The sequence below is a fragment of the Plecotus auritus genome (assembly GCF_963455305.1).
Source record: "Plecotus auritus genome assembly, chromosome: 7".
In the NCBI taxonomy this organism is placed as follows: domain Eukaryota; kingdom Metazoa; phylum Chordata; class Mammalia; order Chiroptera; family Vespertilionidae; genus Plecotus; species Plecotus auritus.
In genome coordinates, this window is record NC_137774.1 from 71,534,034 (window position 1) to 71,556,170 (window position 22,137).

Sequence of the window (22,137 nt, forward strand, 5' to 3'; positions counted from 1 at the left end):
TCTGTGGTTTGCTATACAGAACAGAGGGAGTTCCTGGCCCTGAGCATCCATGGTCCCTGAGGACTCTCTGGGCTGGCTTCCCTCTGCTGCCCCCCTGTTTTGCCCTGCACTGATGGTGTCCTCTCTTCTTCTCCCTTGCCGCATGGTGTGTGCCGAGCCAGAGTGATGACGAGGAGACGGGTCACGATGGGAATGACTCAGATTAAGTATAAATGTCCTGGTGAGCTCTGCCGCCCTTGCAATGGACCTCATACCTTAGTTTCCTTGACCCAGCCCCTCCTCTGCTGTGTCTGTCTCATGCCTGTAGTTGACAGAAAGCTTTCCACACTAGTTGCCAGTTGTGTAGATCTGCAGTAGAGCTGGCCTGTCTGGGAGTGGAGCTGTCTGTCTGTCCCCTGTAGGACGCTTGTCTGGGTGAGATTGAGACCTTCACTGGGGGCCTGAGAAGGGTGTCAGGCCTCCTCACCAGACTGCCAGCCTTCCCACCCTGTTGCTGGGCCATGGGTTCAGGGCCGAGGAGTTGGGCTGTGCTGCAAAAGATGGACTCCGATCCTGAAGCCAAAGTCCGGAGTGCCTCTACTCCCAAGTGCCTTGGGCTAAGGATGCTGTTGGAGAGTATGTGTGGATCCTCCTTCTGTTTGCCTCCTTAGGTCCCAGCTGCTCCTCACTTCTTTGCCACCTCCCAGACTCTTCTCATTGCCTGAGATTCATAGGCCCAGCTGGTTCCAGAACCCAACTTCGTTCTCTGTTAGCAGGAACCACCTGGCCTACTCCCTTGTCTTGCACACAGGAAGTTGAGGCCCAGAGAGGGCAGGTTGAAGGTGGGTGAGCCAGGCATCATCCTGGGGTCCCCTTCTCCCACCAGGAACCCCCTTGTAGGCTGAGCCCTGCAGGTTGGGACCCTCAGCCTTTGTCCTGAGAGGAGCTCAGACAGGCAGGAGGCACTGAAAGGCCGACCCTCTGGCCATGAGAGGTTTAGACTGGGGGCTTTTTTTACACTTTCAGTGGTTGGTGGTTTGTTTTTTTTTTGGGGGGGGTGATGATATAACTACATAACATCCTCCATTTTTCCCTTTGACCCATAAATCCTAAAATATTTACTTATATGACTCTTGAAGAAAATTCTTTAAGAAAATGTTTGCTGAGCAGAGGTCTAGACCAGCTGCCAGAGCCCAAGGACATGCAGCACAAGCTCCATCTGTCCTCTTAAACTCTCTAGCAGCCACATTAGGAAGAATGTGAAATTAATGCTAGTGCCCCTTTTTTGTTTGTTTTGTTTTTGTTAATCCGCACCTGGGGATATTTGGGTATTTTTCCATTGATTTTTAGGGAGTGGAAGGGAATGGGAGAGACGGAGAGGGAGAGAGAAAGAGAGAGAGAGAGAGAGGGAGAGAGAGACAGAGAGAGGAATATTGATGTGAGAAAGACACACTGATTGGCTGTCTCCTGCACGTGCCCCACCCAGGGCCAGGAATCGAGCCTTTGCCTGGAATCGAACCCGGGACCCTTCAGTCCGTAAGCCAATGCTCTATCTACTGAGTCAAACCAGCTAGGGCTATGCTAATACTCTTAATTCAGTACATGCAAAAAGTATTTTAATTTGAACCTAAAAAATCATTGGGATACTTATGCTTCTCACTTCAAAGTCTCTGAAATCAGATGGATAGTTTGCATTTGTGGTCCTTCTCAGTTTGGGGCCACATCTTAGTTGGCTCAGCAGCATATGGACAGCAGGTCCTAGACTTTGGCCTGATGGTGACCACTGGTAGGAACTGTGATAGGAACCTGGCTAGGCTTTAGGGGAGCTGTGTGGAGCCGTACCTACTGGTTAGCTGCCAGGTACTGGCACTGGGCCTACATTAGGGAGGGACAAGGGGACTTCTTTCAGCTCCCCTTCTCAGTTATTGATCTTGCATCTGCTGGCTGGAGCTGCTGTGGTGGCCCTCATGTAGGTCTGGGCTGTGGGAGGGGTGGCAGTGGGCTGATCACAGAGCAGCCCTGGAGCTGCCCTAGCCTCCGGATCTGCCACTGCCTGTGGGGGTGCTGCTTGTGGTGCATGGCCTGCCCTGGTCCCTGAGGGAGGTGGCTCAGGTAAGAGCTGTGTCCAGGGCAGACGGGGCTATGACTGTCACAGGTCCTTGTTAGGAGATAGTTGTTGGGGCTTCTGCTCTGGCAAGGCAGCCCTTCCTGTATTGTCATGTTGCTCTCAGGCCATTCCGGTTATGTGGGCCTCATCGTGTGTGTGGGCCTCATTGTTTTCACCACTTAGTCCTGTAAACTCAGTCTTCTCTGCTGGGTTCCCACAAAGTGAGGGCAGCTCTGTACTTCATGGGTCCCTGCCAGCTCTAGCTTTCCCTGCAAACAGCAAAGATAAAGAGTCGCAGCCCCAGGCTGCGACTAGCACCTTGGGGCAGGAGGGACTTGCAGGGGCTGATCTGGGCCTTTGCTCCCCGAGCACAGTGGAAGGTATGCCTTGCAAGGGCTGCAGCATGGGCTGTCTGAGCAGCCCCAGAGCTCTCAGACTCAAGGGGCCCAGACCTGTGGACCAGTAGGGGTGGAGAGATATCGAGACAGCTGGAGCAACTCCCAAGAACTTGTGCCTTTTCTTGAGTCATTCAGATGAGCCCTAGATGACTGAGTGAGGGACTGTGCCTACTAGGGGCGGTGCCCTGGCTGGTGAGTTGGGGGCCAGCAGGACACGCAATGTGAGCCTGAGAATTTTGCCTGCTTCTACAGGGTCTTGCTGGGAGGCAGTGAACCTCACTCTGGCCAGAGCATCCATGTGGGTCTGGGCCTGGCACAAGCAGAACTGGCTCCCTTCCAGGGCACATACCTGTGTTGTGCCTGGGCCCCAGGGCTCAGAAGTACACAGTGTCCTCGAAGCCATATCTCTCAGCTCTGAAATTCAAGTGCAGAATGCCCCTGGGTGGCTCGCTCTTACACTGCTAATGGGATCCTAGGGAGGGTCATCTTACAGCATTGGCCTTGGCTAGGATGGGCAAGGCTGGGACTTGTGGCCTATCTGTCCTGGTTACCTGATGCTTAGCAGCCATACTTGATGTATGGAAACAGCAATATTTGCCAGCCCTGAAGTCCCCACCTAGGGACACAGGGTGGTTCCAGCTTCTCCACCTGTGTGGGGTTCAACTCTATAGGCATTTGCCAGTGCACAGGCATGTCCCCAGGTGGCTCAAGGCCTTGAGGAGCTCCCCAGTCCGATTTGGAAGTCGATGGGATGCGCAGTTGATCCCAGTGGTGAGGGAAGGGCTGGGTGGGGTGTACGGCCGCTCTGGCCCTGAAATGCCAAGGAAGAGTGGGAGGGAGAGAGGCGGCTGTTGGCAGTCCATGGGGCCTGATAAGGAGCTGTCCCCCCTCCAGCCATACCTGTGTTCCTCAGACCTCCTGGAGAAAGCCGAGGGAGGCACCTGATGGAGGTGGGAGCATGTCTTTCTGATGTTAGGTTGGGATGGAGGGTCGAGAGAGTTGGAGGGGCCAGCCCCTCATGTCGGCCAGGAGGTATGCAAGCCAGGCCCCTACATCGAGGGTCAGCTGGGCTGAGCCCCAGCCTATTCTCAGACCCTAGCTGTGGTGCTGGCTTCCTCAGGCCCCTGAGCCGAGCCATCTGTAGGCTGATTGGGGTCAGTGGGCTCCACTTCCTGAAGCAGGGCACTTGGTTCCAGGGCTGCATAGTTCCCACCTCCCTGTGCAAAACTCAAGTCCTCATTCTCTGCATTTGGAATTTTCAGATTTTGCAAGAACGAGGTTCAAGGATGTGAGGAACACAATGCTGACAGCTGACGAAACATTTTACTTTTCCCAAGATGAAATGAACCGCCATGTTGAGGAAGCTTGGCCGTGAGAAGAAACCTGCTTTTGACAATTTTCTATAGAGATCTGGGTGTGAATCCTTTTTTGCCTCTGAGGTGGGTGGTGAGAGACGTGACCAGCTGTCCAAGCCCGGGCATCCCCCACTAGGAGGAGGTGTGCTGGCCAGGCGGGCGTTGCTATGGGAGCCTTCGCTCGATTTTTCCAAGTGCCACACAGGCCCAAGGAAGGATGCTCCTGACCAACCCCTTTAATCACCGAAGATCATTTAGAGGACAGCGTTCTTGGTGCTACATAAACAGTCTGTAACGGAGCCTGGGCCTTGCTGGTAGGAAGTGGTCGCAGTGCTGTGGCCCCAGGCTCTGGGTGTCTGCTGGTTACCCACACCGCACCAGGCCCTCGTTCTCGGGTCAGAGAGTCATGCCTAGGTATGATTGGTTTCTTACAGCCTTGGGCAGCTTTTGACAGAGATGGCCTCTGTATGTTCACTACTTCCTGGACCCTCACCCCAAGGCTGGGCCTCCTTCAGAGCCATGATCCCCTGGCCTGACCTGGCCTGGAACAGTCAAGTCGTCTTCACTTGTATTTTCCAGGCAAGAGACCTTTGCATCTCTTATTTCCAGTGTGGATAGACTTTCCAATGTTTTTACTTTTTAGAAATGCCTAAAAGTGTTGCTGCATTTTGGATTGATCTGTTAAGTCCTTTAAAGGGAGGTAGAAATTTTGTTTTGTTCCTCCCACCCATGGGCTCTTGGAGGAGCTGGCGCTCGTCAGTGCCTTTGTCTCGCCTGGGATGGAGGTCAGGCGGGAGGCCTGTCCACCTAGCTTCTGGAGCTGAAATTCCGGGTCATGTTGAAAATTGGATGTTTACAGCGCATCACAAATATTTATCTTTCTTGCCGGCTCTTTCATTTTCTTTGTATAACTATGCAGTTCTCTGATATTTCTGGGATGTTTGAGACTCCACACATGGGCTCTGCCCACCTTACATGACATTGGAACTACAAGGATTCCTCTAAAACCTGCTATCCACATGCTTTAAGAACAGACCTTTCTGAGCTGGTCGTGGAAACTGTTAGAGTCTGGGGGACCTGGCTCGGACAAGCAGCTCTCTGCTTCCTGACCTAGGGCTTCCCCCAGGAGCTGTGCACACTGACACCGGGGCTGCTGACATGTCAGGCAGAGGCTCTGGCACGTCTAATTTCAAATGCTTCCAGAGGCATCTCACCTGTGCCCTCTTCTCCTTTGCCAATAAATAACCTGATTAACCAAGTTCTCCAGCACCTAGGACTTACCTACTTTTTGTAAGGTCTGTTGTATGTTGTTAAATGTTTGGCTTCAACCATTTATAGCAACCTTTCTATAGGGCATATTTAGCCCCTGGTGACCCGTTCTCCTCATGGAGCCTTGGGAGGAGGGCGGCCTTTGCGGGCCTCAGGGTGTACCTGTGGGGCACTGCTGGCCGCTTATTGTTGTTTAATTTGTGACCTTGACATTATAGATAGGATTTTTTTTTAATTTAAAGATATTAAGACTTAATTCGCTAAAATTTATTCTAAGGGGATATTTATACTTTTATACTTTTTTAGGTATCCGTATTTTATCAGCTGACAGTTTAATGCCTAAGTTTCCCTTAAAAATAGTAAATAAAATTGTGTATTTATGAATGAGCAGAGCAACTGTTAATATCTTAAAATGCATGGAAAAGCTCTTGGCAACACTGGGCATGGTTAGTGGCCAGGGTGGAGCTGGGCCATCCACCTGTCTATTACTGTCCAGCCTGGGGACTGGCTAGGGCCGTGGTCGGCAAACTCATTAATCAACAGAGCCAAATATCAACAGTACAACGATTGAAATTTCTTTTGAGAGCCAAATTTTTTAAACTTAAACTTCTTCTAACGCCACTTCTTCAAAATAGACTCTCCCAGGCCGTGGTATTTTGTGGAAGAGCCACACTCAAGGGGCCAAAAAGCCTCATGTGGCTCGCGAGCCGCAATTTGCGGACCACTGGGCTAGGGGATTAGTGCAGCACATGTCCGGGGACAAGATCATCTTTGAGTGACTTATTTTAAAGTACGGATGTCTCATCAAGTTTAGTGTGCCCACCTATCTTGTCTCTTACTCTGGCCAGTAACACCAGCTTCAAATTCCTTCACGTCCTTGGGCACTGAGAGCCTCCCACCCCCAATGCCACCCTCCCCGCAGTCACTCTGGCTCCCACTGGTGGCTGCTGTGTGACAGCTCCTTGGGTGCTCTCCACGCGTTAGGGAAATTCCTGTTCCTGTGTCCCCTGGAGAGCTCTGGCTCCCTGAGGCTGTCTAGGATGTCCTCGATCACAAAGTTTTGGAGTCTCCGGCATTCCAAACTTCTAGCCTCTCGGGAGTGTCTGTCCTGTTTCCAGGTGTGGGGCCAGCCTGGCCAGGGGCCCCAGGGCCCTGGATGGGGACCTGTTCTACCTGCCCAGGCTGGGGTAGGAACTGCCTGCCTGGGGGCTGGGCTCTTCCATAGTTCCATGTACAGCACAGGGCACATGGCAAAGGACTTCAAGTTCTGCTCTGAGGAGTTTGCTTTCTGAACAGACTAAACTTGGCATCACCCAGCTCCCTGATGTCAACAGCAAACCTGGACATGCCTCTAGTTCCCTCTGCCAGGTGGGTACTTGGGAGAGGTTACAGAGTATCTTGGGTATCTCTGTCAAAGTCCTCAGATTGTCTTCTGTTTGAGCCAAGGACTGGAAAGAAAACAGCCATCTAATCTGGGTCCTGAGGTTGATGAGGGTGCCCTGCCCCTTGGTTCTCATCCTCCAAGCATAGTCTGCCTGCCATGGGGGTGTGTGAGAAGGGGCAGGTGACAACTTTCAGGGCAGCCTCGGGGCGACCAGCCTTGTAGCTCCAGGAAGCCAGAGGACAGGATAGGAGGGGAAGGCGGGTGCTTGGTGTGTGCCGGCTCCCTTCGAGGATCCCCAGCTGCTGGGCCTCCTGCAGAGCCCATATCTGGAACCTTCCAGGGCTCTCTGCACAGGGGCAGGCACCACCCCTTGACCCCTTGCTTTGCCCCTCCTCTCCTCTGTGTTTACTTGTGTCCAACCAACAGGTGCTTCTGGCATCTTTTGTCTTGCCCTGAGCTGGTGGCAGTGGCTGGCGGGTGCCCTGTTACCCACTGATCACTGAGCCCTATAGAGGCAATAAAGAGTTGAGCCTATAGGGCAGCTATTAGTCCCACGGAGCCTGTGGCAGGCCTGTGGGTGCTGAGGCCCAGGTGCGCCTTCAGCGGAAGCAGCTCCACTCCAGCAACTTTGGAGCGAGCTGTGCTTCCCTGAGACAGACTGAAAATCTGACACATGCACAACCCCCGGTGGAAGAGGTGAGGCTCTGGCTTTAGGGGCTTTGATTTGCATCTCCTCTTGTCTTCTCCTGCTCCATGCCTCCTGCGCACCTGAGCTCTTGGTGGGTGGCACAGACCTAGGACTCTGCTCGAGGCACACAGTCAGGCATCCTGCTACATCAGAGCCAAGGCTGACCTCTGGTCCTTGAGGCTAGAAGGGGTCTGGGGTATTGGCCTAGCAGTTTTCCTTCCTGGGGCTCCTGTGGGCTGATCATAATGCTTATGTGTGCATGCCCATGTGTGGGTGTGGGTGCATATTTGTGGATTTCTGGGCTTGGTTGTGGCCCGCAGGAGGGGTATCTGGTCCCCCAACTCTTGCTTCACCTATAGGCTGATGTGGTTCCTGCCCTGGGTTGGGCCTGCTCCCCTCTGCCCGCTGTGGAGCAGCAGACAGTCTCCGGTTCTCCAAAGTGTTCTTCCTGCTACTGACCTAGACCTGGTACTGCCACACACCCCCTGGCAGATGACTCTTGACGTACTGCTTGGAGACAGTGTGGAAAGTTGTGTCAGAGCCACATCCCTGCCAAGGGTGGGAAAGGGGACTGATGACAGATGGGGGCATGTCTCTCCTTAACCTCCGTTCACAACACTAAGTGTGCCGTGAACTGTGAAAGGCATGAAATAAATCTGCTTTCCCTTTTAATATCCTGGTCTCTCCAAGAGTATTTGCCCTTCCTCTGCACAGCCGTCTGGTTGAGCATCTGCTCTGGGTCTGGGCGGGGACAGTGTTGGGGGAGACCAGGGATGGGGGAACTGTGCCCTAGGTCATATGCTGGCCACCACTTTGGCTGCATCAGGGACCCCACCCGGGACTCCAGACTCTCCCTCCCAGCCCAACTGGGTGTGGTGTCACTGGAGGCTAGGGTGTCCTGCCACCTGTGCCCCTCCTCCCAATTGGCCCCACAGAACCTGACCAGACCCCTGCCCTGTAGTAGATCGGGAGGGGGTGTTAATGGGGGAAGAAAGCTGGGACAGCAGGCTGGAGGAGGCAGAGATAGGGTGGCAAGTCCTCTGAGAGGAGCCTGGTCTTCACCCATCTCCAGGCAGTAAGGCTTCATTCTGGCCTCCCCACAGAGGCTGCAGAGGAGCTTTCCTCCAGAGACCACCTAATCTCTAATCACAGGGCCTGAAGCCTTCTTTTTTTTTTTTTTTAAATATGTTTTTATTGATTTCAGAGATGATGGGAGAGAGAGAGAAACATCAGTGATGAGAGAGAATCAGTGATCGGCTGCCTCCTGCACACCTCCTGCTGGGGATTGAGCCCGAATGTGCCGTGATCGGGAATCGAACCGTGACCTCTTGTTTCATAGGTCAATGCTCAACCACTGAGCCACGCAAGTTAGGCATGAAGTTTTTTTTGTTTTTTTTTTTTTTGAAGGTGGGGTTTGTTTTTTTATTATAAAAGAAAAAATAACTCCTCAGAATCTTAATGAGCAAAAATGAATATTTCACACTCAGAACAGACACCAGGATACAAAATTACAAGTGTTTAACCCCAGTCCTGTCCTCCTCCCCTCTAAGAGCAGACAGGAAGGAGACCGTGGAAGCAAACAAGCAATTCTGTAAAACAAAGATTTCAAATCCTTACAAATATGATTAAAATCTAAATTGCTTTTGCTTAAAATTTTTTTAATAGATCAAAAGGCCTGTTTTAGTGACATGCTAGTCCCCCAGAAAATAACCCAATACCCCCTTGTCAGTAACATACAGGCTCAAGTTGACCAGCCAACTCATATTTCTAAACCCCTTGTGCATACATGTGTCTATAAACCAAAGTCATGGGGCTCGAGTGACTGCTGCTATTGACTCCTGTTAGCCAACCGTGTCCAGAAGGGCAGGCAGGGCACAGAGAAACCCTTAAATGGTAGTGAGGGTTTAACAGCCCCTAACAGCCAACTTCTAAAGCACCGCCCCCCTCACCGCCCCCCCCCCCCCAAAAGAGTGCCTTATTTCTAACCGACTACTTGCCTCAAATGTGGCTTCCAGTGATCAGAGCGGGTTTTCTCCTTTAGAAAAAGCACACATATCTGCATACCCATATATGTAATTTTTTTATTTTTGCATTTAAATATAAAAACACTACTCTGATTTGTGTTATAAATGGAGGACCAAGCAATGAGAACATTTTCTTTGGAGGTAGGGCTACCCATCCTGTCCCTTTATGCTGAGCTTGCCTTCCAGTGAGGGCACTTAGCTCCAGGTCAGGGAAGCAGATCACTGCAAACGGGTCATAGTTGGCAGGTAAGAGGGCATATTCCTGCCTGCTGCCCCCCACCTTTCCTAATTCTCACTTTAATTAGAAAGCTGGTTATGCCCTGGCCGGTTTGGCTCAGTGGATAGAGTGTCGGCCTGTGGACTGAAGGATTCCAGGTTCGATTCCAGTCAAGGGCACATGCCCAGGTTGCGGGCTCCATCCCCAGTAGGGGGCCTGCAGGAGGCAGCCGATCAATGATTCTTATTGATGTTTCTATCTCTCTCCCTCTCCCTTCCTCTCTGAAATGAATTAAAAAATAAAAAAGCTGGTTATAACCTTTTAAGAAATGGAACTTCCCCACAAAAGGGAATATCTAACCTAACCACAGAGCAAGCCCAGCACTCCTACCCCCTTCAGTTACCTCAAAGAAGAAAAAGGTCCTCCCCTCCCTTCACAAATACTATGCTCACTGTCCAGATAGCTATGTCTGTTGGACAAACACCTGATTAAGTGAAGCAGTGGTTATGTTTCCCTGCCCCTCTCCCCCCAACTAACACACTAGAAAGCTTCAGTGATAGGGGGAAAAAGGGTGTGTGTGTGTGTGTGTGTGTGTGTGTGTGTGTGTGTGTGTGTGTGTGTAGAGACTAAGAACTTGACCCCTCTAACCTGGCCAAAGAAAGCAAGAGATATTAACTGGGCACAGGGAATTAAAAAAGACCTTGATATTCTGCCCTTTGAGTTACATTTGTTACGACAATTGAGGGGCGAGAGTGGGAGCGGGATGAAGTAATTAGAAGGAGCTGGATGGCTGCAAGTCTAGTCCACTTAGTTTTTGTACTGGAAGAGCTCATCACCAGTTCCGTTGAGAAAACGTGTGGATGAGAGCTTCTGTCACTGTGAAGGGGTCACAGTGGGCAGAGGGGCACCGGTCTTCAAAATACTCCTGGCCCACAGCCCGGGGAATGCGGATGCTGGCGTTGCTACGGTTGGTGACGCTGGCAGAGAAGTCATTGATGTTGGAGGTTTCGTTGGATCCAGTTAGGGGCCGGGCATTGTCCTGGCGCCCCTTGGATTATAGCTCGGATGTGGTACTGGTGCTGCCTGCTGATCCTCTTGATCGACTCCTCATTGTACTTCAGACCGGTCTCCTCTCGCATGGCCTTGGTGCTGAAGTTGGTGTGGCAGTCTGCACCATTCCAGTTTCCAGGAATGGGCTTGGGATCAAAGGTTACTATCACTCCAAAGTCTTCATACACTCAGTGAAAGATGAAACGGGCCACCCAGAGATGATCTCCCATGTTGATTCCTTCACAGGGTCCTATCTGGAATGCCCACTGAGCGGGCATGACCTCGGCATTTGTCCCTGTGATCTTGATGCCAGCATATAAGCAGGCCTGGTAGTGAGCCTCCACAATATCCTTGCCATAGGCTCTGTCTGCTCCCACGCTGCAGTAGTATGGACCATGGGGTCCAGGGAAGCCATTGGAAGGCCTTCCAAAAGGATGCTCATCTGTGCCCATGAGAGTATATTCCTGCTCCATTCCAAACCAGGGATGCTGATTGCTCATCATGTCCATTATCCGTTTGCAGGTATATCTTAAGTTGGTCACTACAGGTTTGCAGTTGTACTTTAAGATTTCACAGAACACCAGCTTGTTGGGGTCCTTGCAGAAAGGGTCCTGAAGCATGACAGCAGGAACGAGATACATGTCATGTTGGAGCCTTCAGACTGCATAGTACTAGAGCCATCAAAATTCCACTCAGCAACTCTTCTATACTCTTGGGCTCACTGTCCAGGGTCCGGGTCTTGCATCGCAGTCCTCCAGTACCATCAATCCAGATATACATAGCTTGGACTTTATCACCCTGAGGCAGGGACATGTACATCTGCTTGATGCCTTTGTTCAAGTGGGAACTCGCTGAGGTGGACATGGTGAAAGTTGCTCTGGGGGGTGAGCAGGCAGCAGGGGGGCAGGGTGGGCAGGCCGTGAGAGCGAGGTGCAGAGAGGAGAGGAAGCTGGGAGTGCTGCTCAGACACTGCTCTTCTCCCATCCTCGGCTCTCGGCATGAAGCTTTATTTATTTTTATTTTTTTGGCATGAAGCTTTTTAATACCTCCAGAACAGGGGCCGGGAGGGGGGGGGGGTCAGCCAGGCCTTTTTCCAAGGCTGCGGGACCCAGGCCAGACCCTGATCCCAGCCAGGATGATCCAGAACTTGCCTACGGCTGTCCTCAGGATACCCATAGCCGGGGCCTTGGTGTACCTGCTGGCCCCTGAGGGACTGAGAGTCCATCTCTGGTCTAGAGAAGGAGTGTAGCAGACAGTCCAGTCCCCAGAGGGTCACAGAGCAGCCAGCAGGGGAGTGGGGCCACCATGAACCTCTGCCAGTTGCACCTTCTGGTCCTGCCTGCAGGCAGGGATGTGCCCAGCAAAGTGGAACACAGAGAGGAGTTAAGTATTTGTTCCCACTCTGTCCCCAGGCACAGTTCACACCAGGTGCTTGCTAAGTTCTTACTGATTCATTCCATAAATATCCAGGCCCACTTTCTTCATGGCACCAGGTGGAAAGCTCTGCCTGTGTATACACAGGTGTGTGCATGGGCTTGCATATGTGTGGGTGTTTCTTTGTGCATGGGTGTGTGCATGTTAAGTACCGGTGAGTATGTGTGCATGAATATTAACATCTGTGAGTGAAGGCATGGGTGTGCACACGTCTGCATGAATGTGTATATGTGGTGTGCTAGGGAGTGTGTGCATGGGTATGTGGTTATATGTGTGTGCAAGGCCCTCCTAGGAGTCTCATCCAGTTCATTATTGCTGATCATGGCAGGTAAGCCCAGGTACCTTTTGAGAGTCAGTCTACATGTGGGGGAGAGCTGACCATGGCCACAGAAGAGGCCTGCTGTGGACCTGTTTGAACCAGCCTGCGAACCTAATGTTGCCCCATGGGTAAACATGCCATCATGGCAGGGCCTGAGCACCCTGCGGTCCAGAGCTCCAGAGACCTATTTGTGCTGGATTCCTGGTATTGACAAGCTACAGCAGGGTGCACTGAGAAGGAGGGGCAGGTCTTCTGGCCGCCCAACCTGGCCTGCTGAAACTGCAGTTCCGGGATGATCCGATGGATCCAGTTATAATGGGAGGTAACCTGGATGTAGACACCTGGGCGCTTCTGGCAGGCACAACCCTCACCCCAACTGATCACGCCAGCCTGTAGCCACAACTGGCCCACAAAGCACACCAGAGGGCCCCCTGAGTCTCCCAGTGGATATGAGCCCCAAATCCAGCCTCCTCTTGCAGCTTTGGACTCACCAGGATGGAGGTGGAGGCTGGAGAGGTGGAGGAAAAGGAGCTGGGGGTCAAGGGGAACCTGGGGAACAGGGAGCCCCTGGAGGGGCCCCTGCCTACTCCCCACTGGGATAGGAAAGTATGGTTGTGGGGGCATCACCCCTGATGTTATTTGAAGAAGTCTTGGGGTGATTCAGAAATAGAAAGTCGGGGCTGTGAGTCCCCCATGCCTCACAAAGCCCTCTTTCTTCAGGTCCCTCTGCCAGGCCCCCATTCTTTCTGCTGGTTTGGTTGCTGCCCCTAGTGTTTAGCCCAGGGTGCCCTGCGGCAGCACTTATGATGAGGGTGGCTGTTGGCAAGGACAATGAGGCAGGCAGGGGTGGGAGCAGGGAAGCTGCCTGTGAGGGGATCTTGGGAGCAGGTGTCACGGGACACTGAGGATCTGGACTCCAGTGATCCAGCCTCCAGTGTGCCTGCTGCAGCTCCTTTCTCACTGGGAGCCTTGCCCTCCACACACCCCACCCAGTGTTGCCCACAACTCACACTCCTCAGTACACCTCCCCATCAGGTACCTCTCCACTCCACTCCCCTCTTGATCTAAGAGCCCATAACTGGCAGCTGGTACTGAGGTTAGGTTTTTATTGGAGGGTGAACATAAATAAAAATAACTGGCATTTGAAAGAAGAGAGAAACAGCTATTTACAAATGTACATGTGGGCTCCGGGGCTTACACTCGCCTACCTGCCTGAGCAGGACTCAGAAGCAGGTGAGTAGGGCCATGAGGACCAGGAGGGCAGTGTGGGCCGCCAAGCAGGGTGCAAAGTTTTGAATGCGGGGCTGCTGGACCCGGGGCCCCCGCTTCTGGCTGCCCGACCTGGCCTGCTGAAACTGCAGTTCTGGGATGATCCGATGGATCCAGTTATAATGGGAGGTAACCCGGATGTAGACACCTGGGCGGTTCCGGCGGGCACAGCCCTCGCCCCAGCTGATCACTCCAGCCTGTAACCACAACTGGCCCACAAGGCACACCAGAGGGCCCCCTGAGTCACCCTGCAGGGAAAGCAGAGGTACCATCAAAAACCATATGGGCCTGAGAGCCAACAGGTACACAAGCACACACACCTGTTTTCCTCCCATTGTCCCTCACCTCCCCACCCTAGGAATGTCCCTGCCCAGCTCCCCTTACCCCAATGGCTGGCCCTTTTTTGGCCTGGGTTGCCCATTTCTCTAGCATCTCCAGTCCACCTGCTCAGAGCGGTATGTTGAAATTGTATTTTCCTGAGTCCCACTGCAGACCTACTGACACCTCTGGGTGGGGTTCAGGAATCTGTTTTTCTCGGCTGACCACACAGCTGTGGTCTGGACCATGGACCCACATAGTGGGCCTCATCGGGCTGGGCTGGCTCTCACCTTGACCTTGGCGTAGGGCTCAGCCTCCATTACAGCCTATTTCAGCTCCTACCTTGCAGGCGTCCTTCTTGCCCTCAGCGAAGCCAGCACACAGCATGTCGTCCTTGATGGTTTTCAGCTGAAAGCCAGACTCAGCATCTTTGCTGTAGAGTAGGTTACACTTGGGCGTGTCAATGATGGGCACAGCGAGTTTCTGGAGGATTCGAGGGTTAGGCAAGCGGTCTGGGGAGGGGCAAACAGCCTCAACTCAGCGGACAGTCCTTGAGAAGCACAGCTCCGTCCCTCCCTATTTTGTGCTTGGGTTTAGACCTCTTCTCGCTTAGGGCTTTGTGAAACAGAATTCTTCTTCCCTTATTCATGCACCAGGCTGGGTTCTTTCTGTCGTCTCTCCACTTTCCCATGGCTCCTCCTGCATCTGCTGCCCCTTTCCCATACCAACTTCTCCCATTTGAGTAGAGATCATGTGTACCAATATCAACAGAAAAAGATTGTTGGTTCAGAGTGGCCCTAACCTGCCTGGGACCTTCTCTATGGCATGTCCCCCATTCTTTCCTGAACCTGCCGCATTACCTTGCTCACTGGGGCTGCCCCAGCCGGTGGCCCAGCATTCCATGCCCGTCTCAAAGATGATAGAGGGGTCAGGCATGCACACGGGTAGGATATAATTGGTGAAGGTAACAGGTGCCTCCAACTCCACCAGGGCCACATCGGCACTGGAGGCCATCCCCTGGTATAGGGGGTTGCTTTCCACCCGCTTCACGCGTGAATACGTGGCATGTGGTCCTGGCTTCACCAACTGCCGCGCCCCCAGCAGGACCCGGTAGAAGGATGTTTCAGAGGTGCTGGTGAGAAAGAGCAGAGAGCTGGTGTGAGGCAGCCCCTCTGAGGTTTCAAAGGGGGAATTGCTGCAGGTTCAATGGAGGAGGGAAAGGGAGTAGTTCATTTGTTCCTGCTGCCAGACACCTTCCTCCTGGTATCCAGGTCCAGTGCCTGACATCTCTGCACAAAAAAGTAATCTCCAGGGGGACACACATCCGGGTGAGGTGGTTAAAGATGTATAAGCTAAAGCAGCTTTAAATTCTGATTTTAATTCCCAGGTCCACCCCTGGCCAGCTGGGTGACGTTGAGCAATTCACCTATCAAGTTCTCTGTGACTCAGTTTCCTTGGCTGTGAAAAGGGGACAGTAAAAGGCTTGCTGTGAGGGGTGAAGGAGTTGACTGTCCGCAAGGGAGTAGCTGGGGGCCAGCCAACTGGGGGTTTGGCCCAGCCCTTCCCGTGAGCCTTGGGCAAGTGAGCTACTCCCTCTGAACCTGCATTGCTGAATTTAAAATGCAGAGCTGTGATGAGGCAAGAGCTAAGGTGCTTGGGAAACCCTGAAGGTCAGGGACCAGGTGATTCACAGTGTAATAGCAGGGATGTGTAGCCTGGCCCTTTGGTCAGGAATGACATGGGTGATCTTAGACAGGGTGAGGAGGAGGAAGAGACAATCTACTCCAGTCCTTGGGCTCATCTGTAACTAGAGTCACAGCTGGGAAAGGGATCTGAGGTGTGTGAGGCGGGGATCAGGTCCAGGTCATGGAGGAGCCCGCCAGCACTTGTAGGGACAGGGCCCCAGTTCTGGCCAAGCACATCACTAGTGAGACCAGCAGTGGACCTTCCAACTGGGCTGCAGGGAGCAAAGGCTGGGAAGCAGAAATTGAACCTGGAAGTTAGTCTCAAAGTGGGGACTGGCCAGAAAGGTGGGTCAGTGCTGGACGGGCAGTAGGCACTGTCCAAGGTGCTGAAACATGGCGGAGCTTGGGGCTCTGTCAGCGGTGCCCCTGGTGTGGAGAGAGGCAGAGTGGACATAGGCAGTCGGTAGTGAGGGAGAATGTGTGTGTGTGTGTGTGGCGGGGGGGACTTACTTGGAGAAGCAGTGCGCCGCGGTGAGGACCCACCGATCTGTGATGAGGCTGCCTCCACAGAAGTGGCTTTCATTTCGCTGGATGCTGACCTGCCATGGCCACTCGCCCTCCAAGGCATCCTGCCCACCCACCATCCGGTTCAACATCCTCGGGCGCCCGCAGACTAGGGGAACACAACCAGGGCAGCACTCACTTGGGGGTTGGTTCCATCAGCTGATTACCTACCCCAAACCCACATTCCAGCTTCCACTTTCTGCTCAATCCTGGGGCCTCCCTGTCCCTGACCTGCTCGGGGACCTTGGGCAAGTCAGAGGGAAAGGACCCCACCCCCATGGGCCTCAAACACCTCACTCATGAAATGGTGACACCATGAGGAGGGTTGAGGTAACACATATAGAGATCTGATCCCAGGACCTGACAAACAGTGGCTCCTGAAAACACAGTGTATGTTGGGAGGGTCTCACCCAGGGTGGGTGACCCCAAGGGAGTCTGTTATTGTTACAGCAGAATGATCTTCAGATTCTATCATTTGCTTCTTTCCTGTCACTTTTTCCTGCCCCATTTCCATGCTTCATGCCTCAATGGCCCTCTTGTGCGATCTGCAATGTACAGACCTTCGTCCTGTCTGGGCTCCAATTCCATTGAGCCACAACTTTTCCTTACTTTGGGATTCCCCGTGCCCTGCTCTTCCCATTTATTCTGGGTCTCCTTCCGGGTGAGTGTGAGAGCCTCTGGCCAGTCTTGCCGCTATCAAGCCTACTCCTGTCCCCCCACCCAAAGGTCTTGCTGCTTACCGTTCAATGCTTTGGTCATCTGAGTCCCTGAAAGGGAGAAAAGGGGGGGTCATCAGCCAACTTTGCCAGAACAGTTTCTGCTCCTCCTTTCCTCACTGCTGGTCAGTGTGACCCTCCTTTGCTCCATACCCAGCCCCCTGAGGACTCAGGACAGTCCACAAAGGGACCCAGCAGGAGAGGCTAGGGGCCTTCAACTTTCCCCACAGGCCCTCACTTCAAGGTCTGCAGGCCCAGGCCTATGGGCCAGAGCTTATCTGCAAGGGCAGATAGACTCCTTGCCATACATGGAGCTAATCAGAAGATTCCAATGAGGAGGCCATGTCATGGTTTGGCTCTCCTGCTTAGGGCAGGTTGGCTCCTCTAGTCCCTGAAGAGGTCTCTTCCTCCACACCCCACACACATCCTTGTCTGGAAGCTCTAGGGAGGATCCAGCCTTAAGTCCTGATGCTGTGGGGTCTGCATTTCCCACCTTGGACAGCTTTGAGCTGGGATAAAGGAAGAGTCCCTGAGAGTAGCCTTTGCATTTCAGAGGTCTGGACGTTCTCACAGTCTGTTCCAAGGAGCATGTTTCCAATCTAACTTCAATCCCAAGGCTACAGCCCAGCCCACAGGTCTCTCTAGTCTCAGGGGAATAGAGAAAAGCCAGTCAGCGGTCATTGTGGGTTAGTCTTCCCAAGATTCCAGATTCCCAAGAGCTGACCCTTCACTCAGGCATTTTAGCATGCTCTGCAGTTGGAGCCCAAGACCCTCTGCTGGCCATGGCACCCTAAGATGGGGGAGTGAGGGGACAGAGGAATGAGGTAGAGCTGTTCTTGGGACCCATCTCCCCAGGATCCATTGCCCCTCACATCTCTGGACACAGACACAGGGCCTGCTGCTAGGCCTTTACAGGAACGTCAACCCCAGCCTTGAGACACCAGCCGGGCGATAGTCTCATCCAGTGCCAGCAACAATCTGGAAATACCTGCCTCGAGCTAGAGAGAGAGAGAGAGAGAGAGAGAGAGACCCTCCCCCTAGCATATCTGCTTCACCCCAACCTAATGCAACTCTGCTTCTCATTCCCACCGAGTCCTCTGGCTTCTGAAGGTTTGCTCACAACACATCTCTTCCTGGAGGCCCTTTACTTCTGGTCTCTATAGGTTCAAATCCTACAGGTCCTACTCCAGATTGAGGCATAAAAGCAATGCCACCTTCTCTGGGCAGCTCTTTTGCTTGCACTAGCATGTGGGAAGCCTGGCTCCCTCTCCTGAACGCTCAGTCTTCCCTCCAGGCCTCACAGAGCTCTGCCCACCTTGCTCACCCTGGAGGTAGAATTGCTCACCTCACCTATTAGCCCAGGAGCTCCTTGAAGGCCCACATCCAGGGGCTTGAGCCCAGGGAATATAGAGGGACAGAAGGAGAGTGGCTATGGGGGCTGGGCTGACCAGGAAGGGGTGGAGACCTGGGCTCTGCAGGGTGGGTGTCCTGTCAGGGGCTGGGTGAGCTGGCCATGGGGTCAGGCCCCTTGCCTGGGTCCAGGGCCCCCATGCTCCTGCAGCTGGTGGGGGCTTGGCTGGTGGGGATAGCAGCTCCAGGAGAAAGAGCTAGAGGTGGGGGTTAGGAGGGTGTTGATGAAGTCAGGTCTCTGGTCACAGCTGTTTGTGAGTCAAATGCAGGCCTCTGTTTCTACTGGCATTGACCTTGATTACTCAACCTGTCAGGAGCCATCACTGTGTTAACACTGCCTGACGCCTGACTGAGTTGGGCTCCCTCAAAGGATATTGTTATTCTTATGCCAGGAGGCCAGAAGTGGAGGCCTGGGGGGCCAAGAGAGGCTGGCCCTCCATACCCAAGTGCCACCCTGGTGGGAAGCCTGAAGCCATGGCCAAGTTGCAGCTTAGTATGACCCAGCCTGGCCCGGGGAGGTAATGTGAGGACAGGGAAGTGAGGTGGTGGCTGGACTGGCCAGGTTAGTGCAGGAATGTGGGAAGATTTCCCTTGTAGAGAGTAGCCTGCCCCACCAGGAAGGGCCTGGCAGTTGGGGTTCCCTGGCTGGCACCTGCTGACCCTAGCCCAGAATTGGAAGACAGGACAGGGATGCAAGGCTTGCTTCTCCCCATACCCTTTCTCTCTAGTGGGAGTAGGAGCCTGCATCCCTGGATCCCCAGTTAATCCCCACCAGCTTCCTGGGGCTCCCAGGCTCAGGCGGTAGCTCCGCCCTCTGGGGGCCCAGCTGATGGCCATTCAGGGATTTGGAACCCAGGGGCCCTGAGTTCAGGTCCTGTATTCATGCAGCCTGTGTCTTCATCTGTAGGATAGGGAGAGGCCAGATGAGAAGAAGCAAAGGCAACAAGCCCAGAGCTTGGCCAGTGAGTGCAGGACACAAGTGGGGGGAGGAGAGCAAAGGCCCTGCCTATGTCGCTGCCTCTTGGGCCTGTGCCTACCCCCCCCTCCCCGCATCCTACCTTCCCCTCTTCACTTCCCCAGGTGGGACATCTAGATTTTCCCACCTGCCTGGGAGGCCCCCCATTAGAGCAGGGAAGGGGGCCATGTGCTGCAGCCCCAGGCCTGGCCAGGGAGTAGGGCTTAGCTAGAGCTCCAAGCAGGGCAGAGGAGGCCCCTCTGGGAAGGGAGGAAAGACTTCCTGCAACACCTAGGACTCACCAAACTGAAGCAGCAGCAGCAGGAGCAGGGCCACAGCTGGTGGTTGCCTCATGATCTCAGGCCTGGCTGGGGCGCCGGATGGGGGACAGCAGTGACGGGATCTCTGAGAGCACTAGTGTGAGGTACTGGCCTCCATGAAGTGGGGTTTTATGCTGAAGGTGAGTGTCAGCTTGGCTATGCCACCCAACCTGTTGGCCCAGCCTGCCCAGCTCCTATTGGAAGGAAGGAGGCACTCCAGAACCCCAACTCCTCCATGACCTGGCCCTGAACCCCCTGAATCCCAAAAGACCAAACCCCTCACCCTAACACCTTAGAGTCTTGGAGTAAGGGTGCAGCTGTCCCATTTGGGCACCTGTGGCCTGGGTTTTCTGCCTGCCACCCTGAACTGACCACAAACACCCCGCAACTGACCACAGTTCTCACATAGGCAAGTTGACTGCAATCCACCCAGGAGAATTTCCCTATTTCATTCATCCATTTGTTCATTCATTCATATTTATTGAGCACCTACTATGTACCAGGCATCAGTGAGCCAGAGTCCAGGCTGGGGCTTACATTAATGTGTGTGTGGTGGGGACAGGGGTGGGGGTGGGGGTGGGGGAGGGGGTTGGGAGGGAGAAGTCCAGGTCACCTGTACTTTTGCAACGAAGAACAGCGGGGGAAGGAGTCCAGACGTGGTTGGGGTGTCCCCACCTGACCCCAGTGCCTCTCACGGGCTCCCCTCTTCCCCAGGAAACTGGGTCCCAGAAGCGCCCACCCAAACATGTTGTTCCAAACACATCCCAGGGTGGCCCCAGCTCGCATTCGCAGGGCTGCACCCTCCTCTCCCGACCGACCGGGGACCGGGTGGGGGAGGAGGCTTCCTGGAACCCGCGGGTTCTGGCGGGCGGGGCGGAAGCTGGTTCTGGGAAGGCCGGGCCAGCGGGATGACCTTCCCCTGCGTCCCTCCCTTGGGTGCGGCCGGCGGCCAGCCGGGCTCCAGGACGTGTGGCCGAAGGGAGGAAGCAGTTTGAGGAGGAAGTTTTTTGGCACATGGGGCTGATGTCAGAGCCGGGGTCGGAGCTGGGGTGGCCAGTCCCCGCCTGGGCCGCGGGGTCAGGGTGGGGGCGAAGCCCTGGGCAGGGTCCGGTGCTCCCCGCTAGGCCTGTGGTGGGGTGCGCTGGTCGCCAGGCAGAGCACTGCCTTAGTTTCCCTGCCTGCGCAATGGATATGTGTGGATTGGGTGTGCTGTGGTGCGCCGCAGGAGTAGTGGGGGGCCTCCCCCACCCCCGCTTCAACCTTGGCCTTGGCGGGAGCTCCTGGTCAGCGCAGCTCAGTCCTCTAGTGGACGCCAGTGACATTGCGGGCTGGCTGGGCAGGGTGCGTGGGCGGGGCAATCTCTTTCGCCTCTCACTCCACCCCTTCGACGAGGCACCCTCAATTAGGGACTGTCACGCAGGTGCCGGCCCGCCTTCTCTCTCTCCCTGCCTCCCCTGCTCCTCCTCCGCACCCCACCCGCAATGTCCCTGGAGTTCGTAGGTGGGCTGTTTGGACGAGCTGGGCTCCCTGTGGGAGCTGCAGGGAATGAGGGAGCGCAGGGTGTGGGAGGAAGGATTCCAGACTCATTCGTTCCATTTGTTCCTTCCAGAAATATTTTTTTAGCACATTTGATGTCCGACACTGTTCCAGTAATGGGGAACAGCAAGGTGAGCCAAACAGTCCTTAGCTTAAGGTGTGGGGGAGAAAATGTCTAATCACAAACTGTGGGAAGTGTTTCAAAACGTCCAGGACCACATTTCTCCAGGCACCTGACCCCATCTCAGAGGTTCAGATTCTTCCCAACTGCTTCCTCTCAGGCACCTTTCTCAGTTTTCTCTGCGCTCCCCCTCTCCCTCCCTCCTCCCCCCCCCCCCCCCCCCGCGCCCTTTAAAGCCAATTCTTCTAAGGACAACTCTGCCTTAAAATCACACAAGCAACAAAAGTTAAGATGTGGTCAGAAAGTGAGGATGCCAGAGAAAGTTGGACTCAGAGGACCCCGATAGTCCAGTGACTAGGAAGCAGCAGCCCAGATTTAACCCAACACCACTGGGCTTTCTGTCTGCAGCCTCAAGGCTGAGCCAGGAACCGGGCAGGAGTGCAGTGTGGGCAGGAGGCCAGGCAGAGGGATTCAAGAACTTAAATATGTTTTAAAGAAGTTAATCCCTTATAAAAATAAAATAGAAGTGGACATTGACCAACTCTGGAAGAGGAAGGAAAATTGGTTACAAGATATAAAGGCAAATCATAGGAAAAATATTTACAGGAAATGTAGCAGAGTTCTCAAGAAATTGATAAGAAAAACACTGAGACCCTAAAGGTGAAATGAACGAAGCATGCAGACATGTTACCAAAGAGGAAACCAATTTGGTTAATAGACTTACTGAGAAATGTTCAGCCTCAGTATTTAAATGAATGCAAATCAAAACCATGGCAAAGACTTGCCAGTTCTCTATAGAGTGAGCATAGCACTGGAGGAATGCTATTAGGCAAGGCTGTTGGGAAATGGGCCAGCTGGTGGGCATGTGACTGGCACAGCCCTTTTGTAAATCAGTTTGCCAGTCTGTGGCTTCAGCTTTTAAAAATATTTATTTCCTTTGACGCAATGACTTCACTGCTAGAAGTCTAGCCTAAGAGGAATAATGTAGAAAAAGGATTATGGCCAAAGATGTTAGGGCC

At 53.7% G+C, this 22,137-nt stretch overlaps 2 protein-coding genes and 1 pseudogene across 3 annotated transcripts in view; 1 reads left to right on the forward strand and 2 right to left on the reverse strand.

The window, feature by feature from the left end:
* KCTD5 (potassium channel tetramerization domain containing 5) overlaps nucleotides 1–5,495 on the forward strand; it is a 44,126-nt gene extending 38,631 nt beyond the window's left edge. Inside the window, exon 6 of the mRNA XM_080680010.1 lies at nucleotides 3,747–5,495. Within this exon, the coding sequence (XP_080536136.1) occupies nucleotides 3,747–3,776 (30 nt within the window). The 3' untranslated portion in view covers nucleotides 3,777–5,495. The remainder of the gene's footprint in view (nucleotides 1–3,746) is intronic.
* A 4,733-nt stretch (nucleotides 5,496–10,228) lies between these two features.
* Nucleotides 10,229–11,335, reverse strand: LOC308253094 (glutamine synthetase-like; annotated as a pseudogene). The gene has a single exon. The product of its transcript is annotated as a glutamine synthetase-like (transcript).
* Nucleotides 11,336–13,447: 2,112 nt separating this feature from the next.
* Nucleotides 13,448–17,366, reverse strand: PRSS27 (serine protease 27; the record flags this gene model as incomplete). The annotated part of the gene is made up of 6 exons (XM_080678182.1): nucleotides 13,448–13,741; nucleotides 14,154–14,323; nucleotides 14,672–14,964; nucleotides 16,007–16,169; nucleotides 16,801–16,827; nucleotides 17,270–17,366. The coding sequence occupies 6 exons, from the start codon at nucleotides 17,364–17,366 to the stop codon at nucleotides 13,448–13,450; spliced, it is 1,044 nt and encodes a 347-aa protein (XP_080534308.1).
* Nucleotides 17,367–22,137: the final 4,771 nt, after the last annotated feature.